The sequence below is a fragment of the Castor canadensis genome, chromosome 6, assembly GCF_047511655.1.
Source record: "Castor canadensis chromosome 6, mCasCan1.hap1v2, whole genome shotgun sequence".
Lineage (NCBI taxonomy): Eukaryota > Metazoa > Chordata > Mammalia > Rodentia > Castoridae > Castor > Castor canadensis.
This window is the reverse complement of record NC_133391.1, coordinates 79822546-79847133: the sequence shown is the minus strand read 5'-3', so window position 1 is coordinate 79847133 and position 24588 is coordinate 79822546. Positions and strand designations below refer to the sequence as shown.

Here is a 24588-nt window from a genome sequence, read left to right as displayed (position 1 = left end):
ATTGGATGAATGAAATAATGAGGCCAGACAGAGAGGAAGCAGGGCTTTGAAAAAATAAGTATGCTTGTATAGATTGACATAAGACCTGTAGATTTTCAGCAACTTTCTGAAATTACCCACCCAACCCCCATGTTGTCCCTGTTCAGACCTTTTCCCAAAAAGTATGTGAATGCCAGTGTTTTAAGGCCACATATATGTTGAAGAGATGGTTGTTTTGAAGACATTTTCTGTAAACCAGTTGTGGTAATCTACTTCATTGGAGATGATCCATATTTCCTAGTATTCATACATTTGTAGTCTCCTCCCATGTGGTATCAGGGTTTGTCTGTGTGGCAAATAAAATATGGAAGAAGTAATCCTATGTGATTTCCAGGATTCCTTCTTAGTCATTTTCTCTTGGTCTTTCTGATCACTCACTCTGGGGGAAACCAGTTGTCAAGTTGTGATCAACCCTATGGAGAGGTTCATGTTAACAGCAAAATGAATGGTCTTCAAAGCAGATCCTCCAGTCTTGGTCAAAGTTATCTTCAGATGACTGACTATAGCCCTAGTCCTATCATGGGACAGGGAATTTGTATTAGCCCCACTTTACAGATGAGTAAAACTGAAGCTCAGAGAATTTGCATGCTTGATTCATAGTTACACAGCTAGCCAGCAAGCAACAAAGTGTTGTTTCTGAAATGTGTTCCACCACTTATCTCAGTCTAGCTATGAGGGGAAAATAAAATGTCAAAGAGCCTTAGGAAATTTGAGTTCCAAAATTCTAGCCCCATGTGGACATTCATGTGAGAAATATGCTCACCTGTGCAAACTCAAAGAATGGACTCAGAGACAGAGTACTATGAGATTTTAACAGTGATCTTGCTAGATTGGCTGCTGGTGAACAGAGACACCCAAAGCGGTTACAAGAGGCATTATATTGTCTAGCACAAAAGTCCCTCCACCGATTCCTCATTGGCTGAGTACTATGGAGTGTACATTTTTTCCTGTACATTGCCTAAATTTCCTATTGGGTTATTTAAAAATATGCCTCTCTTAGAATTGGTCAAATCTTAGAAGTGGGCTTTAGGTGGTATCTGTCTCCTTTGGTGGCAGGAAGGTCTCCCTGTGATATATGCTTTCTGATATACACACAGCTTTCACTCATTTCCTCATTTTATCATGATTTACCCCTTCCAGTTTAAGTTTCCTTATCAGTTGATCCTCCCCCAGCATCCCCAAGCTGATATAAAACCAAGCAGCCAGGGTTAAATGCCTTGCTTTGAAAATGGACCATCACTGACTATTTTTAGTAATTCGTAATTCATATTAAAGCATATGAAAGATTCTAAAAATCCAACATGTCTTCCCCCAATGCCTTTGACTAAATGTTGGGAAACCTTGCTATATACAAAAACAGAGTATTGCTTTTATGATTAGAATAGTATTATTACTTTAGATCAAGCAGGAATGTTAAAGTTGTTGGACCAGAAATCACAGTGGGGCTGGTGATAAGACCAATATTTGAAATGGAAATTAGGAAGGAGGAGAGGAAGAGGAAAGAAAAAAGGAGGAGACAGAAGAGAGAAGGGAAGGGAAATGAGAAGGAGGTAAAAAGGAGAAGAAAGAAAAATAGTGGTGAGGGGAAATAAACAAATAAACTAATCCCCTTTGCAAATAACTTGACCAAAAGCTCCCTGGAATTTCCTGTGGATGAGGGCTGGGCAGGAGAGGGAATCCTGGTACTGAGTCCCGCTTATTCATTTGTGTGTTGTCTGTCAATTTCTGCAGTTGAACTCAGGCTTCCATTTCAGCTTCAAGGAACCTCTGATTGAAGAGATTTCTTTATCAAAGAGGAGGAATCAGGTAAAACAAATCAGCAGCTTCCTAATTTAGTGTACTTATTAAGTACCTGAAATGGCAGCTGCCATTTTTCCTTTCCTTATGAACAATAAGCCTTATGGCAGCATTCAGCTCCCCAGAGCACACCTGGCTTAGAAAAGGAAAAGAAACTGTAATGCCTCCCACAAGGATTCCTTAGGCTAAAAAGAACATGAAGAGGCTGTCAGGTTCATTCTCAACTTCCAAGTAGGCCTGCCCTGACCCTGTTCAGACAGAGGCTCTCTGTAGCTCTAAGGCATCCACTCACATTCCAGCTCTCCAAGTGAGGAAGTCCTTTGCCATCTCTCATTTTAGTCTCTTTCCTATACTGTAATTTTATTTTTTTATGGCTTTTTTCTTCTCCCAGAGGAAGGGAGTGATCACTTATAAGCTGTATGAATAATACAACTTACAGTAACCAATCTAGTAGCAGCTCATCTCTCTAGGCATATGATTAGTGAACACCATTTGAGAAATTCATTTCCAATTGGGAGACTAGGCTTTATTTTTTTTAATTTATTTAGCAGTAGATTTATGTATTTATTTTTAATTATAGGATTCAAGGGTGGCTAGAGAAATAATGGAAAGGAAGTAACATACATTGGACACCTGCCATGCCCTTTATACATGATAATGGTATACATTCAATCATCACAACCTTAAAATAAGATTATTTTTAGTATTTTTTTATTTAAAAAAAATTTAAGAGCTGGGTCTCATTATGTTGCACTGATTGGCCCCAAACTCCTGGATTTAAGTAATCCTCCTATCTCAGCCTCTTGAGAAGCTGGGTTTACAAGTACATAACACCACACCCAACTGCTATTCCCTCATCCTAGGTCACATACAGACCTAGGTCTTTGGTTTCCACATTCCTCAAGAAATCTCCCAAGCTTTCCTGTGACCAAATTGAAATCCACTCTCCCTAAGGACCACCTCCCTCATCAGACTGTAAAGGCCATACTGATAAGGACTTCCTCCTCATTGAATCCCTCCTAGGGTCTACCACAGGGGCTGCTGCATGGTAGGTACTCAAAATATGTTGAATGAATGACAAGCCAGAAACAGACTCTAAAAAGCAAGATAAGAGAACCTGGGACAAAGATTTTAAAGGCCAATATTAAAGAAGAAACAAGGAAAAAGAGAGATAGCCAGTAACAGAAAGAGAGACAGCAAGATAAGAAAGCTCAGCACAAACAAGCAAGGTAAAAATAGACTCCCAGCACTGTCCTTTTAAAATTACTTTCTATATTTGAGCATAAGTGACATGTGAAATCTCCTCTGTAATTTCCCATGTGTTCAGTTTAATGAATTTCCGGCAAATGGTTTCAGTATTAGAGAGCCAATTTGGATGTTGTGGGGGTGGGGTTGGTGAGAAAATGAGGGATATGAAAATAGACTGACAAATTGAGTCTAGCAACCAAATGAAGGGGTGACTGGAGGCATGTGAGGAAGAAGGCAAGTCCTGGAACTTGCTCAGCTCCAAGAAGGACTGGAAATTGGTCTATAGCTCATATCACTATGTTTCCCTACATTCAATAAAGGAAGTTCAGAATCCCAGGCTGCCTAGTGACTATTGTTTGTACCTAATTGCCTTTCATTTAAAGAGCTATATTTGTTTATACAGAGGTCAGTATCATAATAATTTAATTTTAAATCCTTGAGGGAATGAAGAGACTGGTTCTTTCAGGTCCTGCCTGCCTTCTACACAGTAAACATTGAATCAAGTCATTGTGAGGAAGTTGAGTTAAGGAGTGGAAGTGTGGGAATGTGTGTACCTTTGTGCATCTGTTTGTGCTTCTGGCCCAAATGACATAGTTTTCCATAGAATAAGGAACTCTGAGAGGCCACAGGACCCAAAATAAAAAGTCCTTTCTAGTTCTTTTTGTTTTTTGTTTTTGGTGGTAGTAGGGTTTGAACTCAGGATCTCACACTTACTAGGCAGGTACTCTACCACTTGAGCCACTCTGCCAGCTCCATTTTGTGTTAGGTTTTTTCAAAACAGGGTTTCTATTTGCCCAGGCTAGCTTCGAATCATGATCCTCCTGATCTCTGCCTCCTGAGTAGCTAGGATTAGAGGTGTGAGCCACCACTGCCCAGCTCCTTTCTAGTTCTTAAATGACCATAGAGCACACAATTACTAGCAGAACTGCAGGTCCACAGATATGTTTTTGTTATTGTTTCAACAGCTTTATTGAGATAATTTATTAAAGTGTATATTCAATGGTTTTTAATATATTCACAAATATGTGCAACCATGACCATGGCCAATATCATCCCCCAAAGAAACCCTATACCCCTTAGCTATTACCTCTTTCAGACCTAATCTATTTCCTGTCTCAATAGATTGTCTTATTCTGGACTTTCATATTGTCTTAATCCATTTTTTATTACTATAACAAAATACACAAGGCTGGGGTAATTTATAAAGAAAACAAGGGGCTGGTAGAGACTCAGGTGGCAGAGAGCCTGCCTAGCAAGTGCAAGGCCCTAAGTTCAAACCCCAGTACCACACACACAAAGAGGTTTATTTGGCTCACTTGACCCACCAAAGACCAGGAAGAGAAAGTCTTGCTCGTTTTTTTTTGTTTTTTTTTTTTTGTCTTGCTCTTTTTATAACAAACTACTTTCACAGGAACTGACAAAGGTCCCTAGAGTATTACATTAATTCCTTCTGATAGCAGTGTCCTCAATAATCTAACCACCTTCCACTAGGCCCCACCACCTTAATAGCCACACTGTGGACCAAGACTCAAGCACATGAAATTACAAGGGACAAATCACATTCAAACCATAGCATATATGGATGGAATCAGTAATACATGGTCCTTCTGTTATTGATATTTTTATGTGTGTGTACATGTTTCCTTTCTTTCAGTCTTGAGCAAAAGGCATCAATGAGAGAAGCAAGGTGGAGAGGATAGGTAGAAGGGAAAGGGAAACATAGGCAAGAAACTTGGGAATCTGGTGTCATTTGGGGCCAGACTTTTAGTTATGAGGTCAAACGCAAAGCAAATGGGCTTGCCCTCATCCTTGGCCTTCCGCTTAGCTGCATTGTTTTTCCAGAAATGTTCTTTTTTTTAAAAATTTTGTTTTAATTTTATTTTTGAATCTTCATATTACCTTTTATTTTTTAATTACTACTACAATTTTGTCTTTGCAGGTATAAGAAATGAAAATACAGAAAAATTCTGATATTACAGGTAAAAGAACATGTGAATCAACCCATTATCATGAATTCAGAATTTAAGAGTGGAGGTCAAGAAGGTTGACCCCTCATCTTTCCTTTTCATGAATTCTCAGGGTAGCTCTGCCTTCTCCACTTTGTGGGTTTGGAAGGAAAGGTAGAAAAATATATGAGATACCAAAGCAATTTCTCCTTTAGCAGAGCTCTACAGGACAATTACCCACCCAATCTGCTCGGTTTTATAGCGCTCATAACCCTCTTTTATGAACACACTGTGACAGCCGGATGCTGCAATGATTATGGCAGCAAGCAGTCTTCAGTCATATTCTGATTTAACTGCAAAACAGAACTCCTGCCTACCAGCCCAACACTGATCATGTGACTTTTTAAATTACTGCATTTATGTAGGCACTTTCCCAACCACAACCTATGTTCAACTCCATTAAAACTGAGATTTGGGGTTTGCCACTTCTCCAGTCGGTCTTTGGCCCTATAGCCTAGGGTCTCTTGTTGGAATCAGTTTAGGACTCTGGGCTTTTTCAGGAGAGTTATGCTAGGGTTGGGGTGAATAGGAAGCACTTTTTTTTTTTTCATTATGAAAGAGCTGAGGAAATAGATAATAAAACAGGTTGGCAAGACGCCAAGGGCAGTGACTGATTCCCAGGGGCTTGCCTGGCAATGGTGCCAGATACAATATATCAACAGAGCCTGTAAGAAGCTGGGGAAGAGAGTTGGGGAGGGAGTCAGAAAATTGGAGGAGCTCTAGAATTTAAAGTTATAAAATGGATTTAGGAATTACTGCTGGTGGGCCTGGTCCCTTGGGCTCCAGCATCACCATCTGTTCATCTGAACGGAATCATAATGACTCCTAACTACTGGAGAAAGGAAATGTTAGTATTCAAAAGAAATCCTGATAATACGGCGGTGTCTGTCCAAACCGAGAATATGGCTTCTTTGGCTGATTGTGCCACAGGAGCAGCAAAAACTTGGCAGAAAAAGTCAGCATTCTTTAGCTGCTGCAGCTTACCTAAGAATTCCACTGCAGGACACCCAAGGATGTGGTCCGCAGTGTTAGGCCAGGACATACTGGCCTAATCTACCCTAAAACCTCCTTAAGATATCCAGAAAAAACCCAACTAATGTGACCTGCGTGGGTGGAAGATCCATTAGCCAACTGAGAGTGCTGCTGCAGAAAGCCAGAAAGAGGATGTGCGTGGGAAGTGCAAAAGCGTGGGCCAGACCTGCGGCAACCAAAAGGCTCTGCACGTGTGTGTGAAACAGGCTTCCCAGGCGTGTTAAGGGCGGGCAGGCAGTGAGCCTGGCCCCGCTGGGACACACGATGTTCTCTGTTTAGCAGCTCAGAACCCAGCGCCACTTCTACGTAAGAAATGGGACGGGTGTCCAACAAATATAGCGATTGTTCGGACTCCAGCGTTTTCTTCCCCAGGGTGTAGCACCGAGGCCGAGGACACTCCAGTGCACCACCGCCCTAGGGTGTTTCTGACCCGGCCCTTTGTGGGCGGAGCCGGCGGGCCGGGGCGGGATGGAGCCGCCCCCGGCGCCCCGGGGCGGGGCTCCCGCCGGCTGCCGCCTGCCCTTTCCCGTGCGGCCTCTGCCTGCGCTGGTTGGTTTTGTGGAGCTCCGTACACGTGCGGGTAAGTGAGGGCCGGGTGGGAAGTAGCCTTGGTGGTTTACCAGCCCAGAGGCAAAAGAAATGTGGGGAGGCTCCTGCCGGGGCACCAGACGAAATTGTGGTTCGTTTCCTCGTGACCCCAGGCTTGGAGGGCATCTTGAAGAGACCCTGGGAAACCATAACCTCAGAGTCGCCTCGTGTTCTACTGCACGTCTTCTCGCTTGGGAGTCAGTCACCTGGAGCCGAACTCCGAGAGCGTCCCTCTCAAGGCGACCGCAGGCAGAGACTTGGGTTTGTGAGGACCACATGTCTGGATGGAATTGAGTCAGCCCCTCCAACACGAGGACCTGAAAGAGGCAGACTAGTTTCGTTTTTTAGACCCGAGCAATGAGTCTTCTATTCATTTTCTTGTTCGTTTAAATTATCTGGAGGAGGTTAGGTGTAAGATTTGAAAATGGTTGGGAAAAGGTATGGGCTTAGATAAAACAACCTTCTACAAATAGGGATAATTATATTGCTGAGTGTGTAGGAATAGTTACTAACGTTTTTGCAGACATATTGGTCATTGCTTTAAGTCAGTAGTTCCTTTCCCAAACATTACTGCATTCAGTGATTTTTTATCTAAGTGGCTGCTTTTACTGTCCTTCAAAAGGTGTCCCATATTCAAGGTTTTCCTCTATCTAGTTTAAACCGGCCTTTTGCATTTTCACTGCCCTTTGCTCACCCTGGTTGACTTCCCTTTGTACTCGCCCTTATTCATCATACCTTTCTGGAATGTAGCTCAAGTTATTTATTGAATGCCCACTCTACCACATATCAGTACTTTTGACTCACATACCGTCTCACAACCATCCTGTCTACAGAGCACTGTTACTCCCATTCTACAAATGAGATTGAGGTACTTGCTGAGTGGTTTGGCTGCTAAATGATAGCTTCAAACTTCATGATAGTTGTCTAGGCCATTTATGTGCTCCTGTTGAACTGCTGTTGTACATAAAGTAATAAATCAACTGTGAAAACAAAGATAACCAAGGATAAGATGTTTGTTTCTTGTCCACTATTGGTTCTGTGGCTCTGGCCTCACAAAAATAATGGATTTTTGAGTGCTGGGGCTCAAAGCTGCACGTGTTCACTTTTGTCTATCCTGGAATGCTTGGATTGCAGAGTAGCCATCTTTGGACTTAAGGTAGAAGCTCTCTTTGGCCCCAGCTGTAGGCAGCTGCCTAGGTTGCCTTGTACCTAGGTAAGTGTTACACCGCTGGGAGAACAGCAGCTAAAAGCTGGCTGACATTCTGGGCCTGGTTTTTGCCAACTCTGTTCTCAACTATACCAGGATGTCAGCATAGTTGCTTATTCATTAAGACTAAATCTGCAAGAGTTTTTGTAGGGAGAAACCTAAAACTCCTATCTCCCTGAGTGAATCTGGTCTAACTGGGTAGTATAAAGCTACTTGACTCACACCTTGGAAAAACAGCAAAAGTAAGCCAGGGAGGGGTGTATAAACATGAAGCTTTAATGTATTACTGTCTACAGATTGTGCAAAAGGGGCCTGATAAGGGGGAGTCAGTGGGATTTCAATTAAAGTGATTGGCTCCCTCCCACAATAAAAGCTAGTCATGATTCCTTTGGGGTTTTTTTTGGGGGGGGAGACTGGTGGGACATTGATGGTTTGAACTTCATGCTCTACCTCTTGACCCAGAACTATTTGGACTGGCTTTGAACTGAAGTTCTAAATCTCAGCCTCCCAAGTAGCAGGGGTTACAGGCGTTAAGTCACTGGTGCTCAAATAAAACTGAGGCAGTCCCAGGGAAGAGATTTTTTTTTCCTTCTTTTTTTTTTTTTCTTGCAGTACTGGAATTTGAACTCAGCTGTGCTTTCTAGGCAGTAACTCTACTGCTTGAACTACACTCCCAGCCCTATGATCATTTTGTTAAAGAATTTAATAATTGTAGTTACCCCATGAAGTGCCCTATTTAAGAAAATACTATTGAGAATTTGTTTTAATTATGGCCATTTAGTGTAAAGGTACACTGCTGAAGTTCCAGCACATAATCGTTAAGATAACTTGACAAGCCTGGACAACATAGGAAAACACCACTGTACCCTCCCCTCTCTCATCAACAACAAAAAATTATGAGCATTCTTCTCCAGCTCTTTAATCAAATATGAAAATAGTGGTTGATGGGCTCTGGGAGCAAGGCCTAAGGAAAACCATCCTAATTCCTGCTTTAAACTGAAAGTATTTGTATTGGTATCGATCATCAGAAGTGAACCGTTCTTGCCGCTTTGTAGTAGAAAGTATTGAGTACCCTTTGCACTGATTTTGTATTATTTTGGCAGGATAGGGTTTTGAACTTGGGTAGGCAGTGCTCTTCCACTTAAACGATGCTCCCAGCATGATTTTATTTTAGAATGCTGATTTTCTGAGAAGAAATGCCTCCTGGTTCTAGGCAAACATTTATCACTCAGGGTGATTCTGGACAATGTTCGGAGAGCCGACTTAGTTACTGCCTTGGTGAAAAGTGACACCCTAGTTTCCATAGGAGGAACTGGTGAGGATGTTGGGGGGAGAGTATGGGCAGGGAATTAGTAATCAAAGCTTATTTTGTTCCATCAATTGGCTTTCCCTTAAAAGGATTCTCTCAGCTGAATGTTGAGTCATTTGATTGAATGGCCCAAATGTTGTGAATAGCCTTTTACATAGGTGGTCTTAGGACTGATGATATTCGGCAGGTAGGCAGGGAAAAAGGCAAATAGTAGAAATTTGTAGATCATACATGAATGGCCAACATTTTTTCCACCTTTACAGATAAGGATCTTAGGAGCTGCTGTTTTAATCTAGGGTGTTGAACAGATAAATCCATGGGAAATGTATCTCGTTTGCTATTCTGTCTTTTGTAATTATTTTATTTTTCATTGTCAAATAATAATTGCATATTACATATTTGTGGGGAAAATATTTAAATTGTTTAGCAATTTGGAAGTATATGATGCATTGTTATAGTCACTATTTTATACAATACGTCACTAAAGCTTATCTTCTTGCCTTCCTTTTTAGGGTGACTTGAAAATAAGGCATTTTTCACCTTCCTGAAGAGAAGAGAGTGACAGTGTGTATGTGGAATTGTCAGGTAAATGTCCTTATTTATTCCAGCATTGACTACCTCTCTGTGCCAGGCTTGGTGGCTAGTTGATATCTGTCAAGAGACAATTGGGATGCAAATTCACCTCTATTTGCCCTCAAATTTAGTATCTGGGTAATGAAAGTAGAATTTTGGTGGCTTGTGTGAAGGCATTAGGATCTGTGTAGCCAAGTCATGCCATCTGAGGAATTTATAAGGAAACTGTAAATTCTATAGCTCTACGGAATAATGTATGTTGCTTTGTTTAATACTAAATCCCAAGCTCAGTCTCTGGCATATACCAAGAACTCTCTGAATATTGAATAAAACTGAACCCATACCTGTTCTGTAGTCAGTGTCCCACTAATTGTGGTGCTATGTTCATATCTTCTACAGGACAGAAGTAACTATCTGAAACAAAACCAAGAAATTTTAGGAATAATCCAGCAGTTGTCAGCTATCCAGGCTACTGTAATGTCTGTGATTGTGTTACACTGTTGGAAGAGCAAGCACTGTCTTTACTGAGGCTTGGCTCCAAGCACCGTTTTGGGCTTGTGGCCAAGAACCTTTGGACAGTGTTTTGCACCTCTGAGAGTGGAATGGCTCCTCCTGTGGAGTTGGTCCTAGTCTGGGTGCAAACAATTTTTTGTTGTTGTCCTTGTTAGAAAAGTTCCTGTGGCTTTAGCTTAGTGTTGGAACATTTAGGCCCTGGGTTTCATTCCCAAGCACCTTAGGTCATTCTTACCTCCTTTCATCGCAGGTGCCTTCACCTGAATGAGAAATCTGTTTGCATCAGGACTTCAGATCTCTAACAGCCTGGTGTCACACATGTATGTAGTCATTTTGTCATGAAGTTCCCTCAGATGGGTGGTTATGGAAGTTGGGTGCGGGAGACAGATTCGAAAAGTTCCCAAGTAAATGGATGGAATTGGAGAACATCATTCTGAGCGAGGTTAGCCTGGTCCAAAAGACCAAAAATCGTATGTTCTCCCTCATATGTGGACATTAGATCAAGGGCAAACACAACAAGGGGATTGGACTTTGAGCACATGATAAAAGCAAGAGCACACAAGGGAGGGGTGAGGATAGGTAAGACACCTAAAAAATTAGCTAGCATTTGTTGCCCTTAACACAGAGAAACTAAAGCAGATACCTTAAAAGCAACTGAGGCCAATAGGAAAAGGGGACCAGGAACTAGAGAAAAGGTGAGATCAAAAAGAATTAACCTAGAAGGTAACACACACACAGGAAATTAATGTGAGTCAACTCCCTGTATAACTATCCTTATCTCAACCAGCAAAAACCCTTGTTCCTTCCTAGTATGGCTTATACTCTTTCTACAACAAAATTAGAGATAGGGGCAAAATAGTTTCTGCTGGGTATTGAGGGGGTAGGGGGGAGAGATGACCCAAGCCTTCCTTGTATGCACATATGAATAATAAAATAAAAAAAAAAGAACTTAGATCCTAACAAAAGATTTGGGGAGAGAAGCATTTTATCACTGACATTTTTTACAATAAAAAGCAGACAAGCTGAAAAAAAAAAAGTTCCCAAGACCCCATCTAAACCAACACAGATGCAGTGGCATGCACCTGTGATTCCTGTTTACATGGGAAGCGGAAAGGAGGATCACAGTCCATACTGGCGTGGGCATAAACAGCAACCCTAAAGCAAAAATTGCTGGTTTAGCCTGGCGCCCATGGCTCATGCCTATAATCCTAGCTACTCAGGAGGCAGAGATCAGGAGGTTCACGATTCGAGCCAGCCCAGGCATAGTTTGTGAGACTCTCTCAAACCCTTTGCAAAAGTAGGGATGGTGGGGTGGCTCAAGGTGAAGACTCGAGTACAAGCCCCAGTACCACAAAAAAAAAAAAGGAAAAAAATTGTGGCATAAGTGGTAGAGTGCCTGCCTAATAATAAGCATAAGGCCCTGATTTCAAATCCCAGTACCACCAAAAGAAATTATGGAGTGTATTATAATTCTAGAATCTAAAGTATGTCATTTTTTTAGAGCGCTGCTATAAATTGTATACTGCATATGGCTATTTGTTGATTAAGCTAAAATACATTTTTCAATTTCATGTTTTATTAGTTGACAACCATAGTGAACAGCTCAAACAACATTCCAGAAAGTTTACTAAACACTGCTGCTTCCTGAAATGACCCAAATAGTAAATATATTAGACTTATGCAGCCATGTGATCTTTATAACTATGCAGTTGTACCATGAAAGCAGCCATTAGAGAATATGTCAACAAATGAGCATGACTGTGTTCTAGTAAAGTATTTATGGGCACTGAAATTGGACTCATAAAATTTCCAATGCCAAATTTTTCCCAAGCATTTACAAATTCAAAAACCATTCTTATTTCCTGGGACTATTCAAAAACAGGTAGCAAGCTAGAATTTGCTAATGGATTATGGTTTGCCATTCAGGCCTTGAGAGTTCAACAGCTTATTAGCAGCATATTCAGGGCCAATCCAACATTGCATATAAATGCCTTCGCCTTAAATTCATCTTTTTAGAGGACTAGTAAAATACTTTTTTTTCTTGTGTTTAGGATTTGTTTATGCATACTTTTTGCATGGCATACTTTTATCAGAGTGGTTCTCTTCATTTTAATGTGCTCCTAAGAGGGAGATAGTTTCTAGCAGAGCATTTGATCAGTGTCTTGGGTAGGGAAATATGTCATCAAATAGCTCCATAAGTTTTTTGTTTTTGTTTTGTTTTTACACTGGGGATTAAACTTTGGGAACTAGTTTTAAGTCAGGTCTTGAGTTAAACTTTGAGTGTACAGGTTGCCTTCCTGACCACAGATAGGGCAGAGAGGTTCCTATGTTGCTTCTCGAGGAGGTATAAATCATTTGCTATTTGTGTGCCTGTGCTCAATAGCCCAAGAGGTTTCAATGACATAATCAGGCAATTAAAATGATTTAATGGGATTTTGTAATTGATAATTGGTCACCTTCTTAGCTGTATTGACTTACATCTTTTTTTTTTTTTCTTTCAGAACAAAGACATTTACGTTCTGGTGAGAGACTTAAGAAGTAAATATGCATTTTATTCATTATTCCCCTTACTCTATCCTTTTCCCATGCTGCAATGGAAACTGGAATTAGACTGGCAAGGTTACTGGTCTGTGAGTATCCAAGCTGCCAACTGTCATAGATGGCAGTAGAGAACACAAGTACAATCTTACTTGTTCTGGCCAAGTTTCAGGTCCCAGGCCTTATACCACCTTAAGAGGGAAAACTTTAAAGGTAAGTAGGGAACTATATTAAGTGCTATCTATCCCTGTTGCCTCTCATTATATTATCACTTCTTGCTAGTGACAGTGGATTTTATTTTTTACATTGAAATGTTGGATCAGGTCTCAAATTTCAATCAGGAGAACAAATCCCAGAGGGATGAATTCTGCAGAACCAAAAGGGACACAAAAAGCTTGGTTAAGTGCCTAGGAATTCACACAAAGGAAAACAACCGCTAAGAGCAACTCATTAAGAACTTTAAAAGAGTGAAAATGACTCCTGTGAATCTTGTTGGTTTAATTAGGGCTTCATGAACAGCTCTACTTAATGAAACTGTCAGTATACTCTTGGAAAACAATTTAAGTGAATTAACAAATTAACTGTAATACTTAAAATCTCTGCTTAGCAACATTTTTTAACTGCTGTTTAGGAACATTTATAATGAGCCAACTTGCTGGGCCATATATTTATCAATTAAGTAGCCTGAGGCTTGGGTCAAAGATTCCTATTACTTTTTTGGCCTTCCTTATCTTCCAGTAAAGGTCCTTTGGAGTATAAGAATGTTCTCAGCTTCTTGTTAAGGGTTACTTACTGCCTTATGAGAAAGGGATGACAAAATGGACCTGGAATGGAATTTTATTATTTTTAGAATAGTTGTAGGTATATGAAAAAGTTGAGAATATGGTACAAGGAATTCTCATGAAGCACATAACCATTTTCCCCTAAGAACTGACATTTTAAGATGCTGTGATTGTCATAATTAATGGGATAGTATTGGTAAATACTAGTATTGAGTAAAGTCAACATTTTCAGGTTTCTTTGTTTTGTTTACAGTGCTGGGAATTGAACTCAAGGCCTGATGCATGCTAGATAAGCATTCTACCACTTACCTGTACATCTAGCCCTAAATCTTCTGTTTCAAGGTATTGGGGATCAAACTGAAGACCTTGCAGATTTTAGGCAAGCACTTTACCATTGAGCTGCTGCCCGCACTCCCAGTCCCCCCAGTCCTTTACCCAAAAACTTCTTACTTTGAAACATGTATGAAAATTGTCTAGGTTGACTGGGTGGCTTGCAGCAATCTGGAGGCTCTACTCTGGCTGGCAGTTGGCATAAGCTTACTGCCGTAAACCTCAACAGGGCATCTTTTCATATGGCTTGGAATTTTCAGTGTGGCATTTAGATTCCAAGTGGATGAAAGAAGATACTAAAGGTTACATGTCATCTCCACATTCTCTTGATCTACAGGTCCCTTCTGGATGCAAAGACAAAAGAAATTAATTCCACCACCATTCCATGAAAGGAATGGCAGGCAGAGTGAAGCAAGGAGTACTTTGTGTAGTATGTGTGGCTTGTTGGTTTCTCTGCACCTTTTGTAGAGCTGCCAGCAGTGCTACGTTGGGGCAGGGCATCCAGAGGTGGACATTCGGAAGTGGCTCTGGTTCATTAGAGCCACTACCAGGAGGATTAGGGAAGAATGTACCATTTTCAGTGGAAAACAAGTGACAGTTAATGGTTATGATACCCTTGGATTTGCTGCATCTTTTATAGTAAGACACCAGCTGCTTAAAAAGGTGTTTTATTTCATCCATTAATCAGATATGAAGAATGTTTGAAGAGGGGCACTTCGGAAAATGGATCAAAGTTTTATTTTGGTTTTTTTGTTTTGTTTTGTTTTGTTTTTTGGTGGGACTGGGGTTTGTACTCAGGGCTTTGTGTTTGCAAAGCAGGCACTCTACTGGATCAAACTCTTGAACTCTCAGCATAGTATATGTTTGTAAATAAACTCATGCAGTACCAGAATTCATGACCATCTTTGTCACAAGAATGATAAACATAAGTAACGTGTTATGTATAAAAGACACTTCAGAAAAAATAAGAAATGGCTGATATAATAGTTACTTTTTTAAATGTAGACAAGAGATCAGGATATACTTAGCTGACATTCAGTGTCAACAAAGTGGTAAAGTATAATGGGCTTAGTTCTTGTTGCCTTATGGAAGCTTCAATTTGAACAATTGTAAATGCATAAAAATCTTACAACAAATAGGGAAGTCAGGTGAGATTATAACACATGGGTGTGGTATAGAAATAAAAAAAGATGTATTAAAGATGTTAGAAAAGACAGCTTGATGTTCTCCCAATCCCAGGCTGTACAACTCGGGTGATTTGCATGGAGGAGAGTAAAATGCGCACCAGATTGCCTTGGATCTCATCAGCAGCTGTACAGTAAAATTCAATGATTGGGCAGGTGCCAGTATGGCTCCACACTCTAAGCCAATACCTGTACACCCAGCCTCATCCTGATGCCAGGTTGGCATCTGTAAGCTTAGGCTTCAGAGTAGGCTCTGAAGTAGGGTCTAGAGCCCCTGTACTGTGTACCCATGTGCCAAGCTAGCTTGCTCACAAGATGAACTATGTGGTCTTCCCAGAATCTCTGGATGAGGTGACTGACAGAGGAAGGGGTTTTTCTGCTGAAATCTGTAAGACTGAAATAAGTAGCCATATAGGGTCCTATATGCTCGGCATCCTAGCACTTCAAGGTGGAAGACTGGGTAATGAAGAGTTGGAGGTTAACTTGGACTACAAGAGCAAGACCCTTCCTCAAAAGAAAAATACTTAAATGCACAGACACCAACCCATGACTACACCAAACAAAACAAATCAGCAGTAGCCAACTATAAAAAATAATTTTAAAAACCCAAGTACTTGAGCTAAAAATGATATGGCTGAACTAAAAATTTCAGTGACAGACTCAAAAAATAAAGCAAGCTTAAAGGTCATTAAAGACTGGAAGAGCACTTGAACTAGGAGTCCAAGGCCAGTCTGGGTAACAGTGAGACTTTTAGTTTAGAATAAAAAGTGAAGTCTTTTAAAAGTTACGGAATACCACTGCCAAACAAACACATGCATTGCAAGAACAGAGAAAGCAAAAGTTTATTAAAATGTGGTTTGGTGTTAAGTACCATAGCAAACTGGAAAGGAATTCATGGTGGAGAGCTTTAAAAACAAGTTTTATAAGGTGTAACATTCCTTTTAAGGCATTTTCATTGGCCAAATACCTTCACATGTACAAAGTTTATAAAATGTACTGCTTTTGTATTCAAGGTTAAAAAATACATCTCAGGACTAAGTTGTAAGTAAAAAGGGTAACATCGCTTTTCTCTTGAGAAGTAGCATTATACCAAAGTAATTTGGCATTATTACTCCCCATTATAATTACAGATAATTTGGTTCAGTGTTTCAAATTTCTCTCTGCATACAAACTTACCTGCCTGAACTCTGATCAATTACCAGAGTATTTCTACATGGCCAAATCTTGTCTGTCTTGAAACCATTATCCTTTATATTTTTCAGTTTCCTTGGTGAGGGGGTATTAAGAGACATTAAAATAGCATATTAGTCTCAGTTGAGATAATGGTGCTGTTGAGCTGGCAGAAAGTTGGCTGGGGGTGTGGCTCAAGTGGCAGAGTGCCTGCCTAGCAAGCATGAGGCCCTTTGTTCAAACCCCAGCACCACAAAATAAAATTATAAAAAAAAAAAACGCCTGCCTAGTTGGCAGAAAGTTTCTTAAATCTGGTGAAGTGAATTAACATCCAGATAGATCCAGAGAACTCCAAATAGTTTTATTTGATCTTGCTTGAAATTAGCCCACATACTATATATAATGTCATCCTTCATGCTGTGAGGCAAGTTTGAGTATCACAACCTCCAAGATATATTGTAATCAAACTGAAGAAACTTAAAATTGTGTGACTTCATAAACTTTTAAACAGCCCTACTGTAAAAAAGAGCCATTACTTAAATTTTACCTCTTAAGTGTCCTTCAAAAGACCTGGCTTTGGGGTATTAAACGTGTTCCAATAGATCCTGAGGCCAAAGCTCTGCCAAAAGCAGTATAATACAATAAAAAAACTGGTTTTGTCTCCAGCTGCAAGACTAATCAAGCTTAAACTTTTTTGATTCGTTCCTGGGGATTGAACTCAACCTAGCTGGCTTGACCACTGAGCTATATTCCCCAGCCTATTAATCTCTTGTATAGGGATAGTGGTGCTTTTATGTTCAGGATTATGCTAATTATAATGCATTATAGGCTGCTTAGCTTAGGAAATGAGTTTTTTCTGAGTTTCATCCTTTCAAACTAAGAACGAAGGGCTGGGGATATAACTCAGTTGGTAGAGGTGCTCAGCATGCATGAGATCCCAAATTTAATCCCCAGCTGGCGGATGGTATTAGTACATACAATAGGAGAGTGAATAGCATATAAAAAGGCCCCAAGTTTAATGCCCAGCACCATAGGTAAAATGTATGAACATTGATAGCATGACTTGCTGTATTGACCAAATGAGTGGTTTAACACATTTTCCCCTCCATATATGTATGTTTTCTCCACTCAGAAGTGGAAAAGGCCCTTGCCAGTTTAGATTTCAGAGCTATTATCTTGGTATTGGAAGTTAAGTCCTTTAGTTGTACCAAACATGGCTTTGAAAGTCTCAACAGCAATTTTTTCTTTGAAGGCCTTTTACCATCCCTGGTGACTACACCTACCCCAAAGTAACCCAAATGTGAATAGAGCACTTAATCAATCTCGCCTCAAAACCAGGCCCTCCTTGAGGCCAGATTCTTTAGTCTACTTCAGATCAAGGTCCTCAAGGGTGAATTTGTCTTTTCTATCTTTGTGTTCCTAGCTTTATATAGTGGCCTTCATGACAAGTATTTGGTGAGTGTAGTCATTAACCTTGTTTTCCTGTGTCTACTGATAAGCTTCTTAGAACCTGTAATTTCTTGAGTCTCATCATGTCAGATCCTTAATAAATAATTAATTAAAAAAGCCTGACTTTTTTTTTCCTACACAATCACCAGGTAGCATTAGAGCCTTATGCAAAAATTTGAGTAAGTACATATATGAACAGATTTGCAAGCAGTCATATTTCTGTATGACAGGGAACTAGAGCCTTTGAAGAGAACATGGGGAAGATCAGTTGGAATCTCAATTACAGAAGATTTCAGGTGGAAATAAGACCCAAGATTCACTAAAGAATTCGTATCCTCTGCAATTTTTATTTCTCAAAGCTAACTAAAATATCCTTCCTGCAATTGTGTTAAGTTCAGCCCAGGTGTTTTCACATTGGGTAGTTCATATCTCCCTTTTAACATGTGCTGACTACCTCTACTTTATTGCAGGCAACTCTAAATGTTACTAATGATGTCCATGTTGCTGGGTTTTTTGTTTTTGTCTTCATCTTGAACTCTTGCTAGCATTTGACCCTGTTGATCATTTTGTCCTGGAAGTATTGTGGTTTTCAAGGCAGTATAATTTCCTCCCTCCCCATATTTTACATAGATTAATGTTTGTTCCCCCTCCCACCCTTACACACAAATACCTGTTCACTGGATTTCCTTTGGTATTCTTGGTTAGAGCTCAGTGCTTGGCCCTCTGGCCACTCTGTATACTTAGGCATATTTCTTACATACCCCATTTTATATCTTGTTGCTAAGGCATAAACTTCACCGGAGCTCAAGACCCATACATACCACTCTAACAGGGTCTCAGAATCTTGGTATGTAGCTCAGGCTTGCCTTGAACTCCTGCCTCAACCTGCTGGGATTTCAGACATGTACCATCATGCCTTAAAGAACAGCATTACCAGCCTGACGCCAGTGGTTCACACCTATAATCCTAGCTATTCAGAAGGCAGGTATCAGGAAGATTACTGATTGAAGCCAGCCCTGGGGAAATAGTTCTTGAGACCCTGTCTGGGAAAAAAACCCATAGTCTGGTGGAGTGACTCAAGGGGTAAGAGTGCCTATCAAGCAAGTGTGAGGCCCTGAGTTCAATCCCCAGTGCTGCCAAGAAAAAAACCCCAATTTAAAAAGGCTTGGTTTGGGCTGGGTGCTGGTGGTACACGCCTGTAATTCTAGCTACTCAGGAGGCAGAGATAAGGAGGATCCTGGTTTGAAGCCAGCCAGGGCAAATAGTTCTGCTAGACCCTATTTCTCTGTTCTCTTGCCCCCTCTGTTGTTTTCACAGTGGAAGCATGATTTTTCAGACTTATCACCACCTTAAAAAAAAAATTGCTTTTGTCTAAGTTTACTGCCATTTCCCCTTGGACTTTGCATACTGATGCAGGAGGCACTTCTGAAATACTTGAGGTAGACTAATATTGTGAGCCAGACTTGCTTTGTATTTTGTAAATAAAGCAAATGGCTCTTGTCATGACAAGTTAACTTCTGTTTTTGTTGCTATACCGTTTCAGAAAATGCCTAAGGATTTCCAAGAGTAGTTACTATAAAAGTTCAACTTTCATAAACCGTACAGACTTTCTCATCTGTCAATAGGATGTTAGTAATAGCCACTTGTCAGTGTTATTGGATTGCCTACCCAATCCATAGTAAGAATTATAATTCCGTTGGGTGGGCAAGGTTGGGACTGGGGTTTGAACCCAGGGCTTCTGTTTACAAAGCAGGCGCTCAACTACTTGAGCCACACCTCTAGTGCATTTTGCCCCGGTTGTTTTGAAGATGGGGTCTGTAGAACTATTGGTTCTGCCTGGCCTCCAACCGCGATCCTGTCGATCTCAGCCTCCCAAATAGAATTACAGGTGTGAACCACTGGCACCAGCTATAATTCTTACCATAATTAATAGTGCTGAGAAATTTCCCTGCCCTCTAAGACACTGAGTTTTGTGAGGGTGGTTTGTGAGAGTCTTAGCCAATCGGGTCACCTTTGTTTATCAGAAAATGGGATCCCAAATACCCGACAGTAATCTGGGTGCAGTATCACAGTCCCAACGATGTTTCTATCTACTCAAATTCAACAGAAAGCTGAGGTCTTTTCAAGGGAAGGGGCTCGGTATCTCTTGCCAGAATAACCCTGGAAATTCCTGTGGTTAAAAACTAGCCAAATAGTATCGGTTCCCTCTGGCACCATTCCTCTGCAGATAATTGGAAAGGACAGAAATTAGATTTAAGCTAAGGACTCCCGCGTAGCGCTGCTAACGTATACTCTTTAATTTTGCAATATGCTGTTTGGGGATTGAGGGAAAAAAGCTTTTTCGAGAATGGTATTCAAACACGTAGGTTATACGTCTTCCCTCATTTCCCACCTCAACCGGATGAGGGATAGAGAGACTCCAGGATTAAAGAACAACCACAGCGGCCGAGAGCGCGAGCTAGGCACGCGCGCCGTGCAGTGGGAGGAGTCTGGCGCGCGCCGAACGAGGACCGGAGGGGTGGGAACGAGCGTTCTCGCGAGAGTGAGTGCTTGGGCTGCAGCCGCTGCTATCATCTCTTGCCAGCGCCGTTGCTGCGGGGGATTGTGGGAGCCTCCGCGTCCCGCTCGCTGGGAGAGAGGTCTCTCTCCTTTTCCCTCTCCCTTTTCCTCAGGTAGGCGCGAAACGGGTAAGAGTCGAGGTGGGTGGCTGGGGGCGCTCCGCGTCCGCCGGGAGGGGGCAGCGACGGCGAGCAGGGCCGCGGGGAGCCGGCGGCGCGCCTTTCTTGCTCGCTCCCGCTAGCCCGCTCTGCCTCCCTCTGCGCTGCGTATGTGAGCCGCCTGATCGGCGGCCGCCATGTTAGGAGCGCAGTGGCGGCGCAACCAGCCTCCTCGGGCGGTGGAGGTGAGCGGTCCCGGTGGAAGACACGCGACCAGCCAATGCCCCGGGGTGCCGTGGGAGAGTCGGGGGGAGGGGCGGGGTACCGAGATTTGTTTGTCCACCGAGCTTTCCGCGTACTGGGCTTTCTGTGGGCGGGGGCGGGACGACGAGCCCGTTACACGCGGGCCGCAGCGCTGAGGGGGAGGGAGGAGCGTTTGAGGCCTGAGGGACCGACTGTCCGTTGGGGGCCTGCCATTTGGGGAAAATAGTTAAGCTAGCAAAGTCCTTGGGTAGCGCCAGCCCCAAATAGTGCGTTTGCCTTTTTTTTCCTGTGAAAAAGTGTTCCCAAATGGAGGATTTCGCAGACCCTGAACAGCTTAGCCGTTTTGAGCAACGTTTCTTTCTTTTTCTGGTGTCACTGCCTTCGCGCCGTTCCTCGCCCACCGCTTGCTAGCGCCCCCAAGACTCCCGCGTCCCCCGCCCACACGCTCGCGCGCGATTTTAGCCAGACATCTGGAACAATTCTCCCCCCCATCGCGTAAAAATGGCCGAAAATGAAACGTTAACGCTTGTTATTCGTATTGCGTCGTGAATAAAGCTTTCTGCACGCTGGGAAGCGTGTTTACTCAGTCACCTCACATCCCTTTTCTCTTTATCAAAATATTGTTAGTCCAGGTTCCTCTGGTCAGGATCGTATGTGGAGAGACCTTCCGGTTTCCAGACAAAGGGTTTGGCATAACATGGTGTAGTCGCCGCATCGTTCTTTCCATTGCTAGCGCTGTGCCATGCGCTGTGTTCTACTTTTACCGTGGATGAATATCCCCTAGGTATTTATCCTGCTGTACGGCCTAGTCTTGCGGAATAACCTCTTCTGTAGACTATTCCTGTTGGATCAGTTACAGTTTTTCAGCTAGACGTTTCTAGAATGGTTATTGTGATTCTGAAATTTCTAGTCTTGCTAGTAGACTATACTGCTTTCTGTGCATTAAAGCTTGGATTAAGATTTTTAAAGAGTTGGTAGGACACATTTTTTTCCTAGGTAAATTTAAATAGTTGGCCTGCTGGCAAAGATTATATTTAGACTTTTAATAAGGAGGCAAAATAAAATCTCTTAGAAGCTCATTGTGTCACTAATAGTTTAGTCACTCTGTACAGTCTACTTTTTTTTTTTTTTTGAGAGTCTCAAAATTCCTGAGTGCTTGAATTGCGGTCCCCTGTCACCACGCCCAGCTATGGACATAATTTTTGATTATTAGTATTGTAGAAATCAAAAAGGATCGGGGAGACTTTTTTGTTGCAAAGACGTTTACTAGGCTTTTGCTAGTAGACAGTGTTTTTGAAACCTTGAAATTAAACACCATCGAAGATTTATACATGAAAAATCTTTTGATTGGTTAAAGATTTGAAAAAGCTCATTTACCCAGAAGATTTTAGGGTGAAGTTCTTTAAATTTACATTTCTTGGCACTTAATTTTGTGTTTAGTTTATACCTATAGAGGAAGCTTTTACTTATTTTGAACTAATGTGGGAGGATTCAGAAGGGCTGTCCTTATTGGAATTTATCTTAAGAAAATAGGGAGTTGAAGATTTATGCTCATAAATGTTAGTAGTTATTAAGCATGTTAAAAATTTGAGATTCGGGGCTAGTGCAGTGACTCCAGTGGTAAAGTGCCTGCTTAGCATGTGTGAGGTCCTGAGTTCAACCTCCACTACTACGGGAAAAAAAAAATCTGAGATTTGGGCTGAGGAAGGCAGTTCAGTGGTAAAGCATTTGCCTGGCATGCTCAAGGCCCTGGGTTCAAAACAGTTTTTTAGGAGAGTAAAAGAGATGTACTAAAACATTACAAATTTGACTGGTTTCTAGTGTGTAAACAAACAAAAAAAGCCTAAGTATAGAGATATGTCCAAAAATTTTGTTAGCTCTGGATGTTGGCATCATGGGTTATTTGTATTTCCTTTCTGGTATTTTTCTGAAATTCCCAGAAGAAATTACATTACTTGGTTTTGTTTTTTAGTTTGTTTTTTCCTGGGCAGTACTGGGAGGGTTTTGACTCAAGACCTTGAGCTTGCTAGGCAGGCACTCTGCCACTTGAGCCACACCTCCAGACTTTGTTATTTTTGAGATAGATGCAGGATGGCCTGGACCTCCACCTTCCTGCTTGTGCTTCCCTGTGCAGCTGGAATGATGCCAAGGTGCCCACCTATTGATTGAGATGAGGCCTTGAGAACTTTTTGCCATCCTCCTGATCTCAGCCTCTGGAGGCCGATATACCAAGTAGCTAAGGTTTCAGGCATCAGGCACGACAACCTGGCTTACAAGCTTCTTTTGAGAACAGGGTCTTTTTACCTTTTTGGTGGTACTGACGTTTGAATTCAGGGCTTAATGCTGGCTTTGAACTGCAGTCTTTCTGATCTCTGCCTCTTGAGTAGCTAGAATTACAGATGTAAGCCACCAGTGCCTGACTAGATGGGGGGAGGTGTGTGTGAGAGTGAGAAAGACAGACAGACAGGCACACTGGAGTCTGAACTGAAAGCCTTGTGTGGCTAGGCAGGTGCTTTATCACTTGAGCCACATCAACAGACCCCTTGACTTTGTGTGTATGCAGTGGTACTGGGGTTTGGACTGAGGGTCTTGAGTTTCCTAGGCAGGCACTCTGACAGAGTGGCAACTCTGGCCAAGACAGGGTCTTGCTTGGAGGCTAGGCTGGCCTCAAACTAATCATCCTTGTGCCACAGTGCTAGAATAACAGGCTCCCACCATAGGAATTACAATAAAGTGCTATACCATCTTTCCTGGCCTGCATGTCATTAATTACTATGTCAGGACTGTGAATGTAGCGTAGCATGTCTTTAATGTGATGAGTAGCTTTGGATAATTTTCCAGTAGTATCTCAAGTCCCAATGTTCTGTATAGAAAAGGCTCTAGCTCTTTGAAAGTAAGAAAAATCTCCAAAAAACATTTTTAAAGCTGTTTCAAAATTAAAGGATAGTTGATATGAAAGACTTGTGTTTTTCAGGAAACTTTTTTAAATGACATATTTGGCATTCACTTTGATCTAGAATCCCAGTAACCTGTTAGTACTCTTCTCAGGCAGAAACAGACTAGTAGGAAAATAGAGGGTGTGCATTGGGATGGAGTGTGGTTCTTCATACCTTCTATTGCTGGATAAGAAGGGCAAGGAGAAAAAAATAAAATACCTATGGTAGGTGTCTTAGTGATCTTGGCAGTAAATGCACCAGGTATATAGTAGTCATGTAGATAAATCTTAGGGATAGGCTCTTTGATTTGCAGTGTTAACTGTTCCTTCCACTTTGTGCTGATGTATACCTTTCAGTTTTTCAAAATGATTTGTGTGTTTGTGTGTGTGTTTTCCTTTGTGGGTATTAGTACATTTAACATTCTTTGGTAAAGTAAGTCAAAGGAGAGGAAACTACTATATGTGATTTTGGTTTTTTTTCTGGTTTTTTTTTTTTTGGAGGGATTGGGGTTTGAACTCCAATCTTGGAGTTCAAGCCAAGCAGGTGCTCTACAGCTTTAGCCACACTTAGTCCATTTTACTCTGGTTATTTTGGAGATGGGGGAGGGGGTCTCATGAACTACTTGTCCTGGCTGGCCTCCTATTGCCATCCTCCGTCTCTCAGCTTCCCAAGTAGCTAGGATTATAGGTGTGAGACACCAGGGCTAAGCTATATGTGAAATTTTAAAGTCACTACTTGATCTAGCTCATGCAATAGTTGAGAAACAATATCAAATTATTTGTTTACTTATTTGGCTGTAGATCAAACCATTGAACTTGCTAGGTATGCCCTGTACCACTGAATCCATAACCCCAACCGCTAGTACCAGTTTTAATAATTACGTGTCTGTCCATTTCTAGAAAGTACCGTGGAGGAGCGAATTTTTGCATTTAAGCACTAGAAGGCACTTAGATATTCATAGATGTC

The 24588-nt window shown here is 41.5% G+C and overlaps 1 protein-coding gene and 1 non-coding gene across 8 annotated transcripts in view; both read left to right on the top strand.

The window, feature by feature from the left end:
- Window positions 1-6580: 6580 nt before the first annotated feature.
- The window catches only part of Matr3 (matrin 3), a 43263-nt gene continuing 25255 nt past the window's right edge, over window positions 6581-24588 (top strand). For 3 of the 7 annotated variants that reach the window (XM_020183137.2, XM_074076912.1, XM_020183135.2), the window contains exon 1: window positions 20283-20437. Coding sequence is in view for 1 of the 7 variants with exons in the window: in XM_074076914.1 (XP_073933015.1) it covers window positions 20620-20667 (48 nt within the window). In the remaining 6 variants the exon portion in view is untranslated. Of the gene's footprint in view, window positions 6703-9738; window positions 9812-10562; window positions 10633-12813; window positions 12851-20282; window positions 20438-20529; window positions 20668-24588 lie in introns of those variants that run through there. The other 4 variants (XM_074076910.1, XM_074076915.1, XM_074076911.1 and 1 more) reach the window with 4 other exon arrangements.
- Window positions 10245-10445, top strand: LOC141424477 (small nucleolar RNA SNORA74). Its single transcript, XR_012449392.1, has one exon. It is a non-coding gene; the product is annotated as a small nucleolar RNA SNORA74 (small nucleolar RNA).